The sequence below is a fragment of the Trachemys scripta genome, chromosome 6, assembly GCF_013100865.1.
Source record: "Trachemys scripta elegans isolate TJP31775 chromosome 6, CAS_Tse_1.0, whole genome shotgun sequence".
Classification (NCBI taxonomy): domain Eukaryota; kingdom Metazoa; phylum Chordata; order Testudines; family Emydidae; genus Trachemys; species Trachemys scripta.
Window position 1 is genome coordinate 83,416,171 of NC_048303.1, and position 22,633 is coordinate 83,438,803.

General features: G+C 40.9%; 1 protein-coding gene across 1 annotated transcript in view; it reads right to left on the reverse strand.

The window, feature by feature from the left end:
* Window positions 1–22,633, reverse strand: part of LRRC2 (leucine rich repeat containing 2) — a 78,596-nt gene that overhangs the window by 19,110 nt on the left and 36,853 nt on the right. Inside the window, exon 5 of the mRNA XM_034774715.1 lies at window positions 12,525–12,661. Within this exon, the coding sequence (XP_034630606.1) occupies window positions 12,525–12,661 (137 nt within the window). The remainder of the gene's footprint in view (window positions 1–12,524; window positions 12,662–22,633) is intronic.

The window sequence follows — 22,633 nt, forward strand, 5'->3', positions numbered from 1 at the left end:
AAAATAAAATAATAAATAATAAAATAAAATAATAAATTATCTGGCTCGATATTTAGCCAGCTGACTCAGCCCTGAACAAACAATCTGTATATGGCAGGAGGAGCAGTGAATCAAACAGAATTACATACAGTTGTATAAATATTCCTATGTAAAACCAATGAGTGAGGTCCTCACCCCTGCACTTGCTCTTTTACCCCAATTAAAGGTCTGGAGCAGCATAAAGGGGTCCTAAAAAAAAATAAAACAGTTCCAGCTGAGAGTGGTTTCCTCCAGCACAGACACTGCAGAGACAACCAGAAGGCTGCCTTCTAAGGACCCCCTCATAAACCCTGGTTTAGGGGGCATGCCAAGGGTGGGAGAGGCACCTTGAGGTGGAGTCACAGCACACAGTGATGCAGAAATTCCAAGCAGTGCTGCCACCCATCGGGCAGTCCAGAGAGGCAGCTATAACTTGGATAGGCTCCTACTGCTGTCTAAGGCCTGGTCCACACTAACCCCCCACTTTGGACTAAGGTACACAAATTCAGTACGTTAATAACGTAGCTGAATTCCAAGTACCTTAGTCTGAACTTACCGCGGGTCCAGACGCAGCAGGCAGGCTCCCCCGTCGATGCCGCGTACTCCTCTCGCTGAGCTGGAGTACCGGCGTCAACAGCAAGCACTTCCGGGATCGATCCCAGAAGATCGATTGCTTACATCCGGACCAGGAAGTAAGTATAGACGTACCCTAAGATATGTTAGGAGCTTCTCCAACCAACAGATGAGCAGGGCTCAAAGCTACCTTAGCCACGCCTCCCCCGGGCTGCTAGTTTTGTACTGTATCCATAAGCACCTTCCAAAAAATTCTATTTCTCTACCCATGTCCTCTCACTCTTAGGAATCTTTTTCTAATGTATTGCCTAAACTTTTCTTTGCTTAGCTCTGTGCAATTGCTGATGATGTGTGTTCCCATAAGCATTAATCTGTATTAGCCAATTGAATAGTTCTGCATGGTTGTGTATAATTTGTATACTGTCACAGAATATTTTCTGTGCAGATAGCATTTCAATAATACCTATAGTATAGCATGAATATATCAGAACATGGGGTTGGGAGAGGAAACTGTGGATAATGAACAAATATTTAAGTGAACAAAATTAATTATGATTAATGGTACATATCTGAAATATTTGAGTTTTCATGATTGTATATGAAATTCAGTGCTGACAAATATAAACTGGAAGAAATAATGTCAATTACTAACATGCACATTGCTGATTACTAAATTAACTGGAACCCAGGAGGGATGGAAAGATAATTATTTAGGTGAATGAAAACTTCTGTTCAATGTACACTGGAGGTCAAAGAAAATACTACTTTAATACATAAGGAGTGGGATATATTAGAACAGTGAAATTATTATAGTGTCACTATATATATCAATAGTACACCTTGACCTGCAATACTATGTTGATGTCTGGTCACTCTGTCTCCAAGAAAGACACAGAAAAAATAGAAGGGATCCAGAGATGAACAACAAAAGCTATCAGAGGAATGGAAAGAAATTTTCTCTATCATCTTTACTGAATATTTGCATTGCAGTAATACCCAAAGATCTCAATCAAGCTGAAGAAAAATCGAAAAGACGATAACACTTTAGTTGAAAGAGCTGATGAATAAAAAAGAAATTTTCAGAACAATGAACAATAGAGAAATGGTAAATCAGCTGCTCCTCTATATAGTCCCTTATAATCACAAGAACAAGAAGGATTCCAATTAATCCAAAAAGCAATAAATTTAAACTGATAAAAGGAAATAGTTTTCTTTACATAATTAACCTATGGAACTCGCTGCTATAGAATCATAGGACTGGAAGGGACCTCGAGAGCTCATCTAGTCCAGTCCCCTGCACTCATGGCAGGACTAAGTATTATCTAGACCATTCCTGACAGTTGTTTGTGTAACCTGCTCTTAAAAATCTCTGATGATGGAGATTCCACAACCTCCCTAGGCAATTTATTCCAGTGCTTAACCACCTGACAGGAAGTTTTTCCTGATGTCCAGTCTAAACCTCCCTTGCTGCCCATTTAAGTCCTTGGCTTCTTGTCTTATCCTCAGCAGTTAAGAAGAACAATTTTTCTCCCCCATCTTTGTAACAACCTTTTATGTACTTGAAAACTGTTATCATGTCCCCTCTCAGGCTTCTCTTTTCCAGACTAAACAAACCCGATTTTTTCAATCTTCCCTCATAGATCATGTTTTCTAGACTTTTAATCATTTTTGTTGCTCTTCTCTCGACTTTCTCCATTTTGTCCACATCTTTCTTGAAATGTGATGCTGAGAACTGGACACAATACTCCAGTTGAGCCCTAATCAGCATGGAGTAGAGCGGAAGAATAACTTCTCATGTCTTGCTTACAATACTCCTGCTAATACATTCCAGGAGCTTTTTTTGCAACAGTGTTATACGGTTGACTCAAGAATAGCTTGTGGTCCACTATGACCCCCAGATCCACAGTACTCCTTCCTAGGCAATCATTTCCCACTTTGTATGTGTTCAACTGAGTGTTCCTTCCTAAGTGGAGTACTTTGCATTTGTCCTTATTGAATTTCATCCTATTTACTTCAGACCATTTCTCCGTTTGTCCAGATCATTTTGAATTATAATCCTATCCTCCAAAGCACTTGTAACCCGTCCCAGCTTGGTATTGTCCACAAACTTTATAAGTGTATTATTGAGTCTAAAAGCGAAGCAGGATTCTGAAGAGGATTTGACATTTATATAGATAATGAAAACATTCACAGGTACATTAGATAGGATAGAAAAATAAGAGATATAAACCTTCATGCTTCAGGACATAAGTCAACCACTACTTGCCTGGGGTAGGAAAAAATTTCTCCAAGGGGCTGGTTATTCCATTATAATCCATGACAGGAACACAACCTTTTGAGGAATCTGTTAGAAGCCACAGTCAGATAGGATATTGAACTAAATGGATGACTTATCTGATCTGGATAATAATCCTATGTATCTAAATTCTGAATTTATTACTAATTCATCAATTCATTTGAACTAAAATCTTTGAAGTCTCTTCTGGGGTGAAGCTATAGATATGATTAGCATTCAGTGTAGAATCTGCCAAGAAATAAGACCTTGAACCAGCAAAGCATTTAAGCATTTGCTTAACTGCAATAGGGCTGCTCCCATTAAAATTAAGCATGTGCTTAAGTGATGTACTGGACTGAGGCCTAAGAAAACAAAAATCACATTTCAAAGCACTGACTCCTCTCTGATTTCCCGTGAATGCAGTGACACCTCCCTGACTCCCATGACTCCTCTCTGATTTTCCTTTCTGCAGCAAAACTGGAGAGCAGTCAGGAGAAACCAGATCATGGCTTCCTTCACAGAAGATGCACAAGCTCCTTGATGCAATTTTAAAATGCTGTGCCACAGTCAATATCCAACATCAATTTTGCAAAGCTTTACATGGTGACAAAAATCTTTCTTTATCCCTGAAGTGATCTGCTTATAACCTGAAGAATAAGATTTAATTAACCTTATCATAGCCTGCATAACTATAAATGATATTGTTCATAAAATTATCCAGGACTTTCTAATATTCAGCCAAAATAACTGGCTCAATAACATGCTGCAGCAGTGAATTTCATAGGTTGCCTATCGGCTGTATGAAGATGCATTTCTTTACATTTGTTCTAAATTTACCAGCCATTAATTTCATAATATGAGATTCATTGTCCTTTCCATGTCACTTCGGATATATTACAGAGCCCAGCTCCGAGAGGTATTGGGTGTCTCCTGCTAGGTTCTGAGAAGAGAGGAAAAGATATACGGATTGAGGGGAACATAAAGACGGACAGGGAGAATGAAGCTGGCCACAGAGAGACAATGAGGAAATGAGGCAGAAGGAGGTTGGAGCAAACAACCAATACATAGATGGAAAAGAAAAGTTCACAACATCCACCTAATCTGACATACACAAAAGCCTTCACTTTTAGCAAACAATGCCTCCTTGGACTCATTTGGGGGCCCAGAATCACCCACAGCTGTAAAACTCTTGCACAGTGTGTGGACACTTAATAATTGCCCTGTTCTGTTCATTCCCTTTGACACATCTGGCATTACTGGGCTAGATGGACCATTGGTCTGACCCAGTATGGACATTCTTATGTTCTTATGACAAACCTCTTCAACAACAGGAGCAGTAACCACTCTACTATGTCTTCAATCTACTTCCACCAAGCCACTAACATCACTTCCATTATATGTAGGCTCAGCATCAGCCAACTTGTTCACCTTTAAGTCCCAATCTTTGCCTGACACTGAAAAAGTACAGACACGGCATCTTCCAGGTAAAATGGAAAAATAATATGGAGCTGTGTGACCCGAACTGGGATATGGGCAGTCAGGCCTGGAGGTCAGATCAGTGGCAGTTAGAGGCTGGGAGCCTTTCATTACCAACTGGCTGAGGGCACATCAAACCATAACTCACATCAAGCCTGACATACTCATTGCCTCAACACACTGTTGACATAGTCTGTATCTAAAAGGTGTCATGTGAGGTGTCATATTTAGTGAGGTGTCATATGATTTAGTTGGGGTTGGTCCTGCTTTGAGCAGCAGGTTAGACTGGATGACCTCCTGAGGTCTCTTCCAACCCTAATCTTCTATAATTCTATGATATGCAAACTGATAACACATTGGTCATGAATATTATTGTGTGATGTATGTACCAGCGGTGTATAAAGAATTTTAGATCTGTGTTGAAAATATGTTCTTAAAAGGTGTTTAGCAAGCATTGTATAAAACTAGCCTATCCAAGACAAAAAACATTGTTTTCCCTGTTTTCCAGTGTCTCCGGTGTCTCCAGGTAATACCTCAGGAGGACAATGAAAAGTACATCTACATGCAAGTTATCAAGCTTAAGAGGGAGAAGACCGCTTAATGATCATGACAGGAGATGGAGCCTGCACTCCCAGGAAGCTTTCTGGCTCTTGAAACAGAGACAATAGACTTTGGGAAATATAAGCAAAGTCCAAAAAAAAAAAAAAGCCATTTTATCATCCATCACCTGGGTGACAAAGGGGAAGCACCGCCCCTTCAGCTAATGAAAAGTGGATCCTCTTGGCCTGAAAACCAAGAGTAGCTGGAACTGACAATAGGTGAGAAACCTGCTTAGACAAAGATTGTAACTTGCTGAAGTTGTTTTAGCCACAAAAAAGTGTGCTTTGTTTTGTTTCACTGTAACCATATCTGTGTCTTCTATTCTTACTTATTGTCATTCAAATTTCTGTTCGTTAATAAAACAAGAATGTTTATTACAAAACCATCTAAGTTTTGTGTATGAAACTGAAGGATGAAATCCTCAGCTAAACTAACAGGCTGATGTGAGCTCTGTCTTTTTGGAGGGATCGAACATAATAATTTCTGAGTCTCCAATGAGAGGGACTGGACACTGCAAGGGAGGTGGTTTTGGACAGACTTGGGACTGGAAAGGCTGTTGCTGTCCCTCTGCAAGGAGTAACCAGGCTGATGGAAGCCAGGGTGAGGACATTGTATTGTAAGCAGGCGGCTAGTGCCAGGGCTCTGAGCCAAAGCCACGCAGCACAGAAGCACCCAGGGTTCCAGGGTGCTTAATGCTATAGGTGAAACTCCAAAGCATCATAGAGGCCACAAATAGAGCCAAAGTTCAAAGCCACTGCCAGCGATCAGGAGTCAGAGCTGGAGCAAGGCAGCAGGGCTGAAGCTGGTCAGAAATAAGCCAGGAGCGGGACTGGGAACAAGGCCGGCACAGAAGCAATTGCAGGTGTGGGAGTAAGCATTAAGTTTCCAGCAGCCTGCCACCACTACTGCTGAGCTTAAATGCACACCTGATGGCTCCTTCCAGCCAACAGGGCAGGCCAGCAAATCAGGCAATTCTGCCATAGCCCAACTAGGCATACCCAGCAAACCCCAGGCTCAGCTGAGAGAATTCAAGCCCACAGTGCACCATCTGCAACCACTGACACTTTGCACCATCTGCTGACTGATAGCACTGCATCCCATCTTCCTGTCCACCCTCACAAGAGTCTGTTGAGGATATACAGAAATTCATGGTTAACAGTATTAAATGTTGCTGACAGCTATAAAAATTTAACTTGTAATCATGTAACTAGCCTGTAATTAGCTGATAACTGAGATGAATGTACACAGTAATTAATTTAATACACTCCTATTTAATATTTGGTACTGCCCAGAAACTCCAGTCATGATCAGGAACCAGTTATGCTATCCTTCCCACTTCACTAGTTTCACTCTATGGTCCACTGTGGAGAAGTGACTTGCTTTTTCCCTAACTCTCTTCACCCCCTTGAGGTGCTGTATATCCCCAGGGGAAGAAAGAGACAGAGAAAGCAATCCCTGTGTTCTCTTTATGCAGGCCATGCAGATGAGGGAAAGTTCTGCATTCCCTCTCCCACCACTGTACACCTATTTATGGATCAGGCACAATCTGGCTCTGATTTTCTAGCTTTTGTGAATAGATAACATTTGAGGGTAGGATTTTCACAAGCACTCAGAGTTGGCCTAACTTTTCCTGCCACTGAATTGTTCATTTTTTACTTATGATCCAATACTTCACTCCTTACTCAGGCAAAACTCCTGTAACAAAGTTTAACTTTTGACTTTAAAAGATAGCAAGGTTGGGCCAATGCTGAACACTATTGAAAACCCCACCCCTCATTTACAGAGAACAAAACCTTTTTAAAATTAAATCTACATTTTTATAATGAATTAGTGACATTCTAATGTTCACATAATTCCCTTTTGCTCAGATTTTGGTAGCATTTGGTCTCCACTAATAATTCTTTGTTTATACAAAGTTTTTCGTGCCATTTAAATTCTGCTTGTAGAAGAAGATGCTACTTTTGTTTAAAATTCAAGTGAAAGGTAAAGGTCACTGGTATCACAATACAAAGGTATACAAGGATTAGTTCTCTAACAAGGCAGAGCTATTATTGGCAAATGACTTGCTCTGGGAGAGAATGCAATGTCTTTGAAGTGATGTTATATTAATTATAAGATTTTTGAATCACATGGTCAAGAACTACATCAACTAATGCAGACATTCCTTTGTCTAACTACATAATCCTGTTTCCTAACACATTTGCATGTCCTTCTTTACTCTCTTGTCTTTTCAAAACATTTATAAGAACTCATGCAGTGCTAATAACTTTGTCTATCTCCTCTGATACCTAACACCTTTGCACCCATCCCCTTTCGATTTTCACACACTCCTGCTAATGTCTGGTATTAGATCTTATGCCAGTTTCACAAAGCAGCTGTTCCTTACCTTGGATTGACAGCATTTTGGCAAATGCTATGATAGTGTGAAACTTGGCATGAGCGTTAGGTGGATTTGCCATCCAAAAAGCTTTAATCTTTGCAGGCGAGTATGTGCATTGAACGAACAACCAAAGCAAGATAAAATTCTCTCAAACAGAAAGTCAGCAAGGCTAACCAACTGTACCTTTCTTAAACTGCAAAACATACTCTGTGAAATGCTGGTCCCATTGCAACAGATTTCAGTAGAAGCTGGATTTCACCTACAGTAGGCCTTTTGCTACTGACTTGCTACCTCCTCACTGAAGGAATAGCCAATGCACACAGTTTTGTGGTTCTGAATCTGTGCATGGACAAACCAAACTCAAATGATTTGGGCACTAATAAAGTTCATTTTTTACTTATGATCCAATACTTCACTCCTTACTCAGGCAAAACTCCTGTAACAAGATAAAGGTCTTTCATCTTGTAAACGGTGAATAGGCTAGTAACATGGCTGCTCAAGGAGAAAGTTAGGTGAAGTTAAGAGAAAAGGTGAGCCTTTTTCCTTTCTGGGTGATTAAAGTAAGGAGGCCTCTGGGAAACTTTTGACCAGTGTTTCCAGTTTCTTTGAACCCATCTGTGCAGCAATAATGCAAAACAAGATTACCACCTGTTACACTGAGATTATGGCATGCCAAAAAGAAAACATGATCTCCCAGCCCTCTGAACTTTGGAGGCCGGATATTAAGTAATAAAATTAAAATACATATGCATACACATGAAAACACAGAGGCGCACACACACACACACACATGCTCACTCTGCAGAAGTGTTATACCTTATGTTAAAAATAAACAAACCACACTATGATTCCTTATGCTGCTTAGAGCTAAATTTACTAATTTTGATTAATTTATTCAAGGTGCTCAAGATTATATATATATATATATATATATACACACACACACACACACACATTCTTTTCACTCCCTCTCGTGATATTTTAGGATGCTCTTCTCTGACAAAACATTCATATGCTGGAGCAGGAGCAGATTCTCTACCCCATTTCACTCACTCTGCCTTGTTCAGGCTGCACAAAGGGATGTCAAAATAACCTGCTGGGATCCCCCCTAACAGCAGCATAACACTATTCACTGCATAAGAAGTTCAGAACACCAGACGCACCCTCCATTAACCTTTTTGAAATTTGATTTTCCTGAACAGCAAATCCAAAGTAGCTACTTAATATTTCCTATCAGAGATGCTTGTTTTAAAGGCACATGGTAAAAATTACCCCTCCACCCTGCATTGTTTTCTGCCCCACTGTGTGTGTGTACAGAGCTGAGTTAAAATGACTTGAAATCTAGGGTCTGAAGTGCTGGGATTTCAAGTCATTGTCACTTGAATCCCAGAGCTTCAGACATTAGGATTCAAGCTGTTTGCACTCTGTTGTATATGCACACAAAAAGCATGTCTAGACTAGAATAAAAACATTTTTTTTAAAATTAGCTTTGTAGTGTTAGCTTGGTTTCACCTGAACCAGATAAGACATATTAAAATATAACTTGTGCTGCCTACATGAGACCTTTAAAATGTGTTCATTAAAATGTGTTAGCAAAATGTTGGGTGGTGGTGGTGTTTGTAAAGTAAATAAACAAATCTTTCTTTCTAGACCAGATACATCCAAATGTGAAGAGAACATGATTTTGGGGGAAAGAAGACATCATAGGGCAGATCACCAGCTGGAATCAATTGTCACAGCTCCATAGAAGACAATGAATCTATGATACTTTGTGAGGACTTGCCCATTAGGGAGGATAGAGAAGGAGAGACACATGAGCCTACCAACTCTAACTCACACAAAGCAGTCCTTATTGACGCTGGCGCCAGGTCTATGCTACAAACTTCTGTCAGCAGAGCTATGTCAGTCAGGGGTGTGAAGAGGTGTAATCCCTGACTGACACAGGGTGCCAAGTAACAGAAGCCCCTAATGTAGATACAGCTATACCAGCAAATCTGTCCTGTACCAAGCTCGCTAATTTCATTCATAGTGGCATCTGCACGCACACTAAAAGCGATTGGCCAGGATAGTATGCCGGTATTCCTTCACTAGTAAAGCGCTCCAAGCACAAGTTACCTGTGGGGAAAAAAGTATAAGCTCATGTAGTTAAGGTCTATATCATAATGCATTTGGAAAAGGGGGCAGAATTAAGTGTGTGTTAATTCTGGTATTTCCTAACTTTTGAGTTCTTTGAATTTGCAACCATAATGTTCTTTTAACATAGACTTTTGGGGGGCTTTGGGAGGATTTTTTTGGTATGGAATAATGATATAAAAGTCCAGAATGATATCAATATTCACACGGCAGTTTATTTGACTACAAGCAGAGCTGTTCTGTGAAAAAAAGACTTAACTATATATGGTTTCTAAGGTATACTATACCATACACAAAGCAAAATGTAATGTAAAAGACCTAAGTCATCATGTATTGTTAATGGTCCTTATCATTAAAGGTGCTGCACATCTGCTAGCAGCTGGATCTTACACTGAAGTAAATGTGAGTTGCAGGTGCTCAGCACCTCTCAGTATTTGACCCCATAAAAAACTACAGAAAATTCCTGACATATAGCAGTTATCTGTTGTCTTCATATATAGCTGACTTGCAAATTCTGGGGCCTATGCACATCCTTTGTCATTGTGGACAAAATGTTAAAAACAGGAGCAACTGGTGCACCTGCAAAAATGCATGAACACATATTGCAGTTCCAGAACACAGTGGGTGTGCCCACAGATTGGACAGCTGGTTGTCAAATGGGTGTTTGGGGGTGCAAGTGCATGAGTTGTACATGGAATTGCAGGTGGATCAGACTGAATGTACACAATGCTTTTGCCACTATTATGTAGAAAGTGGTAGCGGGTTATGTGATACACACAACTGAATTTTTCCCCTCTAATTCAGTCAGTTTGTAATATTTTCTTTCTGTATCTGTTTAAAAATCCAGAATTCTCTCCTTATAAAATTCCTCAATAAATTGCTTTAAAAGCTCAAAAACTTCTATATATTCTACAGCTGTCATAAAGAAAATGGATAGAAAGAGAGTAGGGAGACTGATTACTGAAGATGTAATTCAGTCTCAGAGTTCTGATGATCTCATAAACTTTTTATGGTACTGTCAGAAACTCTTGACTGAATTACAGGCATGTTATCAATCTCCCTGAATCTATCATCATATATATTATCAGGTTCTCCCTGGCCATTATTCTATGTACAATACCAAGGCAAAATTAGACTCTGATCATTTCTGCTGTGTTGAAGTTTGTCATTATTTCTCAAGCAAGTTTTACAGTGGAGAATATTACCTGCTTTCTTCAAGTTGCACATTTCTGTAACCTTCCAAGGAAGATTTTTTTTTAAGGATTTTGAAAGTCAAATAAAAGTTGAACTTTCCAAATGACAATCTATTAATAAAAAATATCTTTGTGGGTAATTTTTCTGTACACACACACACGCGCGCGCGCGCCATACCTCTAGTCATATTGGAGGTTGTGATGTTTCTCTTGTGAATCACTCATTTCACCGATTGGTAATTTTCAGAAGTAAATATGTTCATCTCTTTCAGGTATTATAAGCATTTCAAAATCTCTCTCTTTCTCTGTCTCTCTCAGGTTCCAAACACAATTCAAGTTATTTCAATAGTTTTCATTCATGAAGAAGCAATTATTACCAGTTATCATTAGGGTGACCAGACAGCAAGTGTGAAAAACTGGGATGGAGATGGAGGGTAATAGGAACCTATATAAGACAAAGCCCCGGATATTGAGGCTGTCCCTATAAAAATTGGGACATCTGGTCACCCTAGTTACCATCTCTTGCCCATCTAACTATCAGATGTCAGACACATATTACATTATCAAGGATAATGTTACTACTTTAAAAAACTGTGGTTTAAAATTTAAAATTTCCCAGGCAAATAGCCTATTTATCTGTATATCTGAATCAGACAGAGAAGATTTAAATCCACGTATCCTACCTCCAAGTGAGTGCATTAACCACTCTCTCTCTCTCTCTGGCCCAATTAATATTTATGTAGCTAGATAAAGTGGAACATCTTCACTAGGAGACACTGAATGTAACCACCTCAGAATAGCCTGCAGCCTGGTGGTTAGAGCACTCACCTTGGTTGCGGGGGAGATCTGAGTTCAAGTCTGGAATGGGGATTCAAATTTAGATCCCCTACATCCCAGGCAGGTACCCTAACCACTACGATAAAGATTATAAAGACAGAGAGACAGGCACACATGGGATTTGCTGGCTGGCCTGATACTATAACTTATGTCCATATGCAATGTTTGCTTGTGAGGTGAGGTTGTGGGAGACAGGCTTGTGTGCACCTCAGTTTCTCCCTACTACACAACTGAACACCTACTTTCCACCCAAACATCTGACCTACAACAGAACCAAGAAGTTTAAAAAATGTCAAGGTTTAGGGAAGTGATGGTGACATTGGCAAAATGCAGGAAATTTCTAGATTAAAAATGAAATTAGCAACTTTATTTAATTTCACCATAGACATTTTGGACCAAATTGCTGCCTTAAATAGCAAACACCTGTTGAGTGTGTATGCAGTGAGTAGACAACCACACATCCAACATAAGGGATATACTGCTGTTGTAAGGCTGGGTGTCTCTCCATGGACCATCATAATGCAGTAAGTAGAGCTTACTGATCCTCAGAAGTAATGTAAGCACCTACATTTCTGCCAACCATTTTTTGCTGCTCATGGAAGCATACAGCATTATTTGCTTGGGACAGCACCGTGTTCCTTTAACAAACCATCACCCCATAGACATGGGGTTGCAACTTGGGGCATTACATGGATAAAGCTGACAACTCACACTTGTGTTTCACGGCAGGAAGCCTTCAGCAGCCTTCCCTTAGCCACCAACATTATGCAAAATCCCTTTTGGCCCCTTTCCCAGCCTTATGCACTAGAGCAAATGTGAGCAGGATTTAGCCATTTGTCAAGTGACATTCAGACGCTCTGTCCTGCTCTGTTCTGTCTGTTCTAAGATATTTTCAATGACATTGCTACTAAAACTGTATTGTTGAAGTATGAGATGGTGTGTGAAATCAGTTTGTAAGAATCTCTGTTTATGCTGCATGTGATGAAATATCTAACAGCCCAAATAAATCAGATACAAGAAATGCAGTTAGAGATCTTACTTCAAATGGGAGCTCTGTAAGTTCTATATTTCCAGCCAAATCCAGTTTTTCCAGATTCTCACAGTTTCCCAGTTCTGGAGGGATGCTCTTCAAATTATTAAAACTCACATTGAGTTCTTTCAGTTGTTTTAAACAACCTGTTAAAATAAAGAGCTAAAATCAGTAGGGCAGAAGCACAAAGGAATCAAAAGGCTATTCAGATTAGCAAAGGAACAGCCACCCTATGTGCCAGTTAGTTAAAAAAAAAAAAGTATTCAGACATAAATATTGTTCAGAACATCACTGAAATCCAGGGGCGGCTCTATGTATTTTGCCACCCCAAGCATGGCAGTGAGGCAGCCTTCGGCGGCGTGCCTGCGGGAGGCCCGCTGGTAATGTGGATGTGGCGGCATGCCTGCGGGAGGTCCACAGGTCCCACATCTTCGGCGTCCCCGCCGCCGAATTGCCGCCGAAGCCGCAGGACCGGCGGACCTCCCGCAGGCATGCCACCGAAGGCTGCCTCACTGCCACCCCTCAAGGCTTGCTGCCCCAGGCACGCACTTGGTGCGCTGGTGCCTGGAGCCGCCCCTGCTGAAGTCACTATGGGCCCAGTCCTTCAAGGTGTGGAATGCCCTCAACTCCCAATGAGTTCCGTGGGAGTTTAAAGGACTCAGCATCTCTCAAAAGGTCTGATCATGATTCTATTGGTATTAATGGCAAAACTCCTATTGACTTCAATAGGAACTGGCTCATGTGCAGAATTAGGCCCTCATTTACTGCTAAAAAGGAATAAAGAGTTTGCCTTTTGGCTGGAGAGTGCTGTGACAATTGGCCTGGCCTTTATCATCATTGATTTCTCCTGCCACCAAACTTACTGGAGGACATCAAGAATTGCATCTGGCAAGTATCAAGCATTATACACTCTTTTGTGTAATCTTGGTGACTTTGGTGCTCATATCTGATATGAAAGACAAGGAGAATGTACAGTTATTACATTATTTGCTTTACTGAAAGCTATGCTCCTTGTCAGCTGGATCTTAGGCACTGATGATATCTTAGGGCAGCGTTTCTCAAACTGGGGGCCCCGAGGGTACTCCAGGGGGTCCGCGGGCCCCACTGAGAAACTCCTCCCCCTCCCTCCCTCAACTCCTCTCCCTCCCAGCACACTGGGGAACAGGCTAACTACCTGCACTGACTCTGCACCGCTCCCGGAAGCAGCTAGTATCCCTGTGGCCCTTGGGTGAGGGGGGCAAGGAGTCTCCACGCATTGCCTCTGCCCCAAGAGCCAACTCTGCAGCTCCCATTGGCTGGGAACTGCAGGCAATGGGAGCTGTGGGGGCGCTATCTGCGGGCAGAGGCAGTACGCGGAAACCCCCTGGCTCCCCTGCCTAGAAGCCGCTGCCAGAGGGATGTGCCAGTTGCTTCTGGGAGCCGCCGAAGGTAAGCGCCGCCCAGCCGCAGCCCACACCCCTCACTCCTTCCTGCACCCAACCCCCCTGCTCCAGCCCAGTGCCCACACCCCACACCCAAAGTCCCTCCCAGAGCCCACATCCCGCACCCTCTCCTGCACCCCAACCTGTGGGGGGGGTACGGGGTGCAGACTCTGCGAGGGAGTTTGGGTGTGTGTGGGGGTACGGGCTCTGGGCTCGGGCAGCGGGGTTGGATGCAGGAGGGGGTGAGGGGTGCGGGCTCCGGCCAGGCAGTGCTTACCTCAGGTGGCTCCCAAAAGCAACCGGCACATCCTTCTGGCAGTGGCTCCTAGGCAGTGGGGCCAGGGGATTCCTGGCCAATGGGAGCTGCGGGGACGGTGTTGGGAGCAGGGGCAGTGCATGGAGCTCCCTTCCCCCATCCCCCATCAGGGCCGCAGAGACGTGCCTGCAACTGGCCGCTTCCGAGAGTGGCGTGGGGCCATGGCCTGAGCTCTGCTGTGCGGCCAGCTGAGAACCGCCTGTGGTAAGCACCTCCCGGCCGGAGTCTGAACCTCGCACCCACTCCTGCAATCCAACCCCCTGCCCCAGGTCAGAATCTCCTCCTGCACCAAACTCCCTCCCAGAGCCTGCACCCCTCACCCTCCCCTGCACCCCAACACTCTGCCCCAGCCTGCAGTCCCCTCCTGCGCCAAAACTAATATAACAACTGTTCTAAGGTAAGAAGTAGGTTATTTTGAATTAACTTAACTGCATTCTACATGTTTTAAGACTGAAATGTAACCACAGAATGACTTTATATTAATTAAAAGGCCAGTTTAGTATAGCATTAGTAGTCTCAATGCCACAATTGTGATCATTTTGTTTTAAATTAGGAAAAAGACTTGTATACAGGGGCCCCACAAAATCTAATAGCCCCGGGCCACAGGGGAGTTAATCTGCTCTGCAAGGGGAGCCTCTACAGATTGTAAGGAAGGATGCAATGGAGGCCTGCCTCCATGTCAGCCTGCCCTGGCCTACATTCTCTCCAGCTACCGAGCCCCATATCCACAGTGAACCCTCCCAGGGACAGGACCTAGGATGGTTCTATGGAAGTAGAAGCCCCCTCCCTTGTTCTGTGGCATCTGAGGCAGATTCACTGAGCTAAGAGGCATGACCTGGACTTTAGCTTTTATTTAAGTTCTTTTACTCAGGCAAAACTCCCATTGCCTTCGGTGACGCTTTGCCTCACAAAGAACTGAGTAAGTATTTAAGCTCTATGCACATAAGAAATTATTGTTTTCCCTTTTTCCTCTTAAGTGGTGTTTCAGTTAAACTGGCAAGAGAAGAATTAGCCTTTAGACTACAATAGACATAGATTTGGCAGTGTAGTATTATTGCAAAAGATTCATTTGGCTGGTGCAAGAGGATAATAGCAGTAGTTAGGGTGTTAATGTGTGAACCGCTTATCCTATTTACAAGTGCATCAAAATATAATGTTAGCCTATCGAGTGTAACATGATTTAGAGAAATGAAGGTATTATTTGTACTATTTAGCCTATCTTACATCAATTTATCACCTTGTTATAGCAAAAATAAATCATTGAGCTGTAGATGTGTGGAGGAAGAACACATCGAGTCTGATGGGAAAGATTTGTTTCAACATGGACCCAATACTTCCTGGCTTTAAACAGGAGTAACTCCCATTGAAGTTAATAACAGTTGGAATCATTTAGACCAGAGGAGAATTTGGTCCCTGCCAGGAAATTTTTGCTAAAATTTCTCGCCATCCCTACTACCATTTCTGCTCCGTTGGTGGATGGAGTGTTAACGTACACCAGGCTTCAGGGGACCATTAAGCCATTTGTTGTCTAACCCTGCTCAGGGTAGATCTGCAGAATGCAGCATTACCACTTGTGACACTGAACTGGTGATAGCAACAGTGAGAAATCTTAACAAAATTGTCCTACTGATTGAGCAGGATGAGGGGGACAAGCACTGCCGTATTTGTATTTCCTTCCCTCTAAAACCAGACCTTACGTATCAGGCCCAGCCACCCTTAAGATTGAGCAGCCTGAAATGCAGTCCTGTATGTAGTCCTATAGGGGTACTCCCCCTTTTTGGCTGCATGGAATGGATCAGGATTTGGCCCCACATGTGTCAGATGGTGCTCAAGCATAAATTCACAATTTAAAAAAACCCACAATAATAAACTTGCTGCTGGTACAGCTTTGTGGTTGACGTCTCTTTATGAGGCTAGTGCACTGAGTTTTCCATTCCATAAAAAATATAAATTAGAGCATTAAACACTAACATCTTCTTGTATTTTCCAAACAGAGGCAGTTAAAGCAGTAATGAAACCCATAGTTTCCCTGGCAATTTCATGTCTAAGAATATTTTATTTTTAATTAGAACCTGCTATGCCATCACAGTTGTTGCATAAGATACCATTTATTCTCATTGTGATTTTTAAAACTCATTATTTAAAAAATTAAACCCAGTAATTAAACCCTATAACTTTTAATTTTTAATATGCAAAGCAGCACAATAGTGATTGCCATGCCACTTGAAGAGGTAGACAAGCCTGCATTAGAGTTTCTAAGGGGATGGCTAAGTGAGTAAAAGCAGACAAAATTATAAAGTAGTTTTTATCACCTAAGGACAGTATTCTTCACCAATGTTCTTCCACCCATATAAGCCTACAGAAAACTGTAAAGCAGATGTCTGCATTGGTCCGAAATAGTCAAATTAGCTGGACACAAGAGCTTCTTTTGGTCCATTAAATGGTAAATTGTCTCTTTTCTCATCCTCTCTGGTACACCAGTGATTCCGGCCTTGTTTCATTTCAAGGGGTATAAACTCTGTAGCTTACTGATGACAATTTAAATGTCAACATTGTTCATTATTTCACTGCTAATCAAAGCATCCCAGAAAAAGAGAGGGATTATAATTTTTTGAACTATCTACTTTGGCATCAGATTGTGGCATAACGAATAGGCTTCTGGGTTGTGGGTGGTGCTTCAGAAACTACTACCATTTTTTAAAATTATCATTATTATTATTTAACAATGTGGCCTTGGTTAGTGCAATTTTGTTCTTTGTCCAGTTTTTATGTATCCACATCTAAAATTTTGGATTTAATAAATCAGAAAGCCAGTATCAATCCTGTTTGCAATTGCACTATTTTTCATGGACAGATTGAGATATTATCTTTGGGATAGGGGATCTAGGGTCAGAGGGTTACGGATATGACAGTGAGTCAAAGAGAACCTAGAAGTCCCTCTCTAGTAGAATGTGTGGAAGGGGAAGATGAGGAAGTCCATGTAGGTTGGGAGGATGGAAACAGACTCCACATAGGGAAAAAGAACTAGGAGTAAGAGACCATTTGTGAGGACTGAGGAGGAAGTTCAAGGAGTCAGAGAGGTGCAAGGAGTGGTGGGAAGAAATCTCTGTGGTGAGGAGAAGGAAGATGTGGGGTTTTAGTTTTATTTGTTTTGGAAGGAGGGAATTTGATGGATCAAGGCTCCATATAAACTTTATCTAACTATGATTTTTTTTTTCTGAACAGATAAATGGAATACGAACTCTAATCTCTCTGTGGACCACCAAAACAGTTGCATTCTTCTGGGACAATGGAGATCACAAAGACCAATACAAAGTATATGGAAACCAGGGATAAAGCATTCTCAGTGGAAGGGATCTAGCTGTCAGATTAACATCTGGAGAAGGTTAGAGGAATCCAGAGTCTAATCACTTTTAAGAAATGCAGCAAATTCTTTCTATTTGATATAGCTTTTTTCTTCCCACCCCACCCAGATCTTCCTATTATTTAAAAGGAGAATAGAGCCGGATATGTCCACCAGGGGATTTTTTTTTTTTACCAGATTATTTTATCTGTAACGTTCTGAGATACTACAGTGATGGGAGGTTGCATAAAACCAAAAGATAAATCAATAGATACAGTTCTTTTTAGTAAAGATAGGTTACATAAATGGGGCATGTGCATGTCAGAATTCACAGTGGGAGCTCTGATTTATACAATGCCACTATCTGAAGCCCTTGGAAGTAATTAAGCAAATTTTTATTTATTTATTTTCATTGACCTTGGCAAAGTCCCTTGTTGTCTAGAAAGCAGAGGGGGGTTATTTGTTTGGTTTTTTACATTTTAGTGTATTATTCACCTTCTTGATATCTTAAGCTAATTAAAAGATAGATTAGACAGATAGATAAAATAGAATATAACACATATGTGGAGGAGACAGCCATGGGATAAATTATCTTATGGTAACCTCACACTTCCCCTCTGCCTATAAATCCATGTCTCCCAGTATTTATTACAATATCCCAAATCTTTGAGCAGCTGCAAACAACTGCCACTTTTTAAAAAGTCAACCTGCCAGAGAAATGTTTCCACCTTCCCCCAAATAGGAGTTTTTCTTCAAATGTTACCCTCCTCTGGACAATATTCAGTACTGAACATGTGAAAAAGTTAAGATCTACTATCCTGCAACTCCTCTGGACTATATAACATTGGAAAAGGGGGGGTGAGTTCCCAGCTTAATTCTGGAAGCTCACTGAGATAGCACACTGAGAATTTTAGGTATTATGAAATCAATTTTAAAATGTAATTCATTATTTTTTCCCCACTCAGAGTGTTATACAACTGGATCCATAGTACACGTCTATAAAACTCTAGTTTAGACAGAGCCATGTGGTCTCATCATTGAAGCTAACAGATGTCTTTCCATTGGCTTCAGTGGACTTTGGATCACGTTCATAGTGAATTCCAGTGGGGAGTTCCAGATGCAAAGATTACTTAAAAGCCAAAGCATTTGCAATCAAGAGGGAATATTGTAAAAAATTCTCTAAAGCCATTCCTGTAGCAGCATGTTTCATTCTGTTTATGCAAGGTACTGTCAATTATCATGAAGCTACAGAGTATAGAATATTCACCATGATTCATATGTTTTCTGGAGTTGCAACAGGAGCATAAAACAGCAAGCTTGAAGTTGCAGCATCAAGAAGGCTTAAATCCAAGCTAATGAAGATACCTTGATACTTGCTAGAAGTTATTTTGCTACCATTTAATTTACTTTTTAAAATACCCCTGATTTAACAAGTTTCTATGTTCTTGTAATGCTACAGTTAATATTGCCAAATAGGATATTATCTATGCAAATACAGTACCCATGATTGCTCAACCTGAAATGGAAAAAAACCCACCCTGATTTCTACAAGAGTGTGTGTGTGTGTGTGTGTGTGTGTGTGTGTGTGTGTGTGTGTGTGTGTGTGTAAGGGAGATGATAATTTGTGATTTACAAGTCTGTAATTCACATATCACCAACAGCATGATCAATTTAACTGCCACTTTAATGGAAGTTTTCACTTTTAAACTTACTACCAAGTGACGGAATGTTTGTCAAAGTAACAGAATAAACAACAGGGAATAATGTCATTGAGAGCTATTTTTAACAGCTCAATGGTGCAAGAAGTAGTTGTTTCCCTAAGAACAACTCCTACCAGGGGTCACATCCATCAGCAGGGATTTAAGTCAGGACTTTCAATGCCAAAGCACAACTCTCCACCACATGAGCTGCAGGAGCAGCTCGACTAGGTGGTAGCAGACTAGCCATTAGAGCGGGATAAACACATTCAGGCCCTGCTTCAGCAAAGAGATTAAGAGCGTACGTACATCCCATTAAGTCAATGGGTGTTAAGATCATGCTTACGTGGTTTCCAAACTGATGTCTCAGCCAGCATGTTAATAGTCAAAGAAACTTTAAAAGCCAAGCTGCCTTTTTAGACTAAAGTACATTTTCTAGATTAGACTTGAACTAACTGATTACATGTTCCATCAAAAAAAAAAAAAAACAAGCCTATATTGGAGAGAACATCAAGGTTTCACAGTTAAGTGCTCAAAATCAGAGAATCCCAAAGTTAAGGTTGAACACACTATCAACAATCCCATAAAGACACTCTAATTATATGACCACATAGTACTTTTCAAATAATGCAACACAATATCCTACAACTTTTATTTCAAAAACAAAATACAGCTTTGTGTATGGAAATTCTTGGGGGTTTGCTTTAAACAAAAAAATCTGTAAAGTGAAAATTTGGCTAGATATCCCCCAAAACCTCCATCCCATCTAGTTTATGAGGTCTTCAGTAGTGACCCTCTGCCAGCCTGGCTCACCTTAGGAAGTCAACTATCAAGGGCATCCTTCTGTTTATACCTGCCAATATGCACAGAGGTTATCATGGAAAGACTTGTGCTTAAAGTTTTCCACCTGCATAAAGCCTGAGTAATCAAGTTCTACACAGGTAGATTGCAAAGGTATTGGGGAAATGAAATCCACCTCCTTAGCTGGTATTCTAGTCTATATCTTGAAATAGCAGCAGCAGCCCATTCTTGTGAGCCACCTGATACAAAGGGACCCAAATACTCCCATTGACTTTAATGGGCTGTAGATCAGGCCCTTATGTCACAGAAAATTACACCGCAAGATTTGGATTGCTGGGACCCACAGCCCATCCATTATCACGGCTTTCAAGACCAACTTATGCACAGTTGACCTGTAGACTTTTCCACTGCAGGTAAGGGTTGTGAAGACACCCTTCTTTGTCTGCTGTGCAGGCAATTCCTCTCAGCACAGGGCTTATGTGGTGTGGAGAACCTCACATTGGCATAGTAGGGCCCCAAACCTTCAAAACTCAACATTATGCAGTGAGACCACACAAAGCTAAGCACCATTGAAAAAACACAAAACAGAACTTAACTGGTAATTATAAACCCCACACAGTCCCTACACACAGGGCTGAATTTCACCCATAGAGCAGAGAAACTCCAGCTGCTATTCATAGATTCAAAGGCCAGAAGGGATCATTGTGATCATCTAGACTGGCCTCCTGTATAACACAGGTCATAGACCTTCCCCAAAATAATTCTTTCAGTGGGAGTTGCATGAAAATTATCATAGGTAAAATTTAGTCCAATGAATGTATGGATATTTTTAAAAAAAGATAAGTGATTGGTAGCAAACAAATCTGAAACTTTTTATCCTCATTTACCGAGCTAGGTCTTGAATGGCTTCAAAATCATCCTTCTGTAGAGAACAGGTCATGCCAGTAATACCTAGTTTTATGTCTTTATTCCTTGAAACAAATGTTATTATTTTGTTAATCAGCTTTGATTGGCAGGACTGACTCCTTTCTTAATATCCAGTATCACCGGAGACTGAAGAAACTGTAATGGCCTTTACCTGCTTCAAATGGTCAAGCAGTGGTAATTTTTTAATATGGCACACAATAGTCTAGGCAGTCCTGTCTTTAGTTAATTTAAGAGAACTCTGGTTAGCCATTTTTTTCAAATTACCTCACATAGAATCTAATTTTGGAATCATGTTTCCCCCCATTCCCTACTGCCGCATTGTGGAATGTTTCCGCCAATTATGCCCACTGGCCTATGTCAGTTCTAAGGTTAAAGAACAGATAAAACAGCCAGACTGTGAGTGTTTATTTTATGTTCATAATCTCCTCGTTATGTCTTGTTTACAATTTGTTACACTATTTAGCCACCGGAATGCCCCTATAAAATATTTTTTTATCTCAGTGGGCAATTATCTGTATAAAATACAATGTAAGTAAACAAATAAATCAAAAGTATCACTGTTAATCTACCATCTGGGAAAGCCAAATGTGGCAGTGAACTCCAAGTACCAAGTCTCTAACTAAAAGAAATAGAAATAAAAGCTAAGGCCAGGTCTACACTAAAAAGTTATGTTGACACAGCTACATTGCTCAGAGGTGTGAAAAATCCACACCCCTGAGCAAAATGACTATGCCAACCTAACTCCCAGTGTAGACAGTGCTAGGTCAATAGAAGAATTCTTGGGGAAACGGATTAACTCCCTTGAGGGGAGAACCCCTCACATCACTGTATTGAATGTCTTGAATGAATGAATGAATGAATGAATGAATGAATGAATGAATGAATGAAGCGCTACAGCAGCTCCGCTGCAGTGTTTCCAGAAAAGTTATTGCGTAAGATTCTGGGATAGTTGAAAAGAGGGCAGTTTCATTTTTTAAGTCTTTTTTCTTTTTCATATCTTTACTTGAATGAATATACTGGCATTGTACATAGATATATATACTGACACCCCAGTTGGGTCATCTGCAGGGCATGGACCTGGGACTTCTCGATCTCAAAGCAAGAATCTCTACTGCCAAAAGAGTAGGTAGCAATAGCAGACTCAAATCTCTCTGCCTGGCCTAGGCACTAGAGTAGGGCAATAGCCCTATTGTGTTAGTGTGGTTTACAGCTGCACAGAGGGTTTTTTCTACTTTGGTAGTACCAATTCCAGCAATATTCCTCATTTTAAGTATAACAAAGCTCTCTCAAACTGGTAGAATCTTTCAAAACAAAATACAAATTTGAGAGACCACTGTAAACCACTAAAAGGCCAAATAGTATGAGCATTTGTTTAAATTTAAATAATAAAAGCCAGACTATATAAGAGTTAAGAATTAAATTCTGTCTTTAGCAAAATCTCTGGTTGCCTGGATTGGAAACAGCCCTTTTTTTAAGACCCCTTCACTACTGAGGTGAAATGGATGGATTAAAAGAAGGCATTTTATCCAAAATTATATGTTGTGGGTTTCCCCATTGCTAGTATCTGAATTTTTATTTATTTATTTTAATTTGTGTGTGTGTGTGTGTGCGCG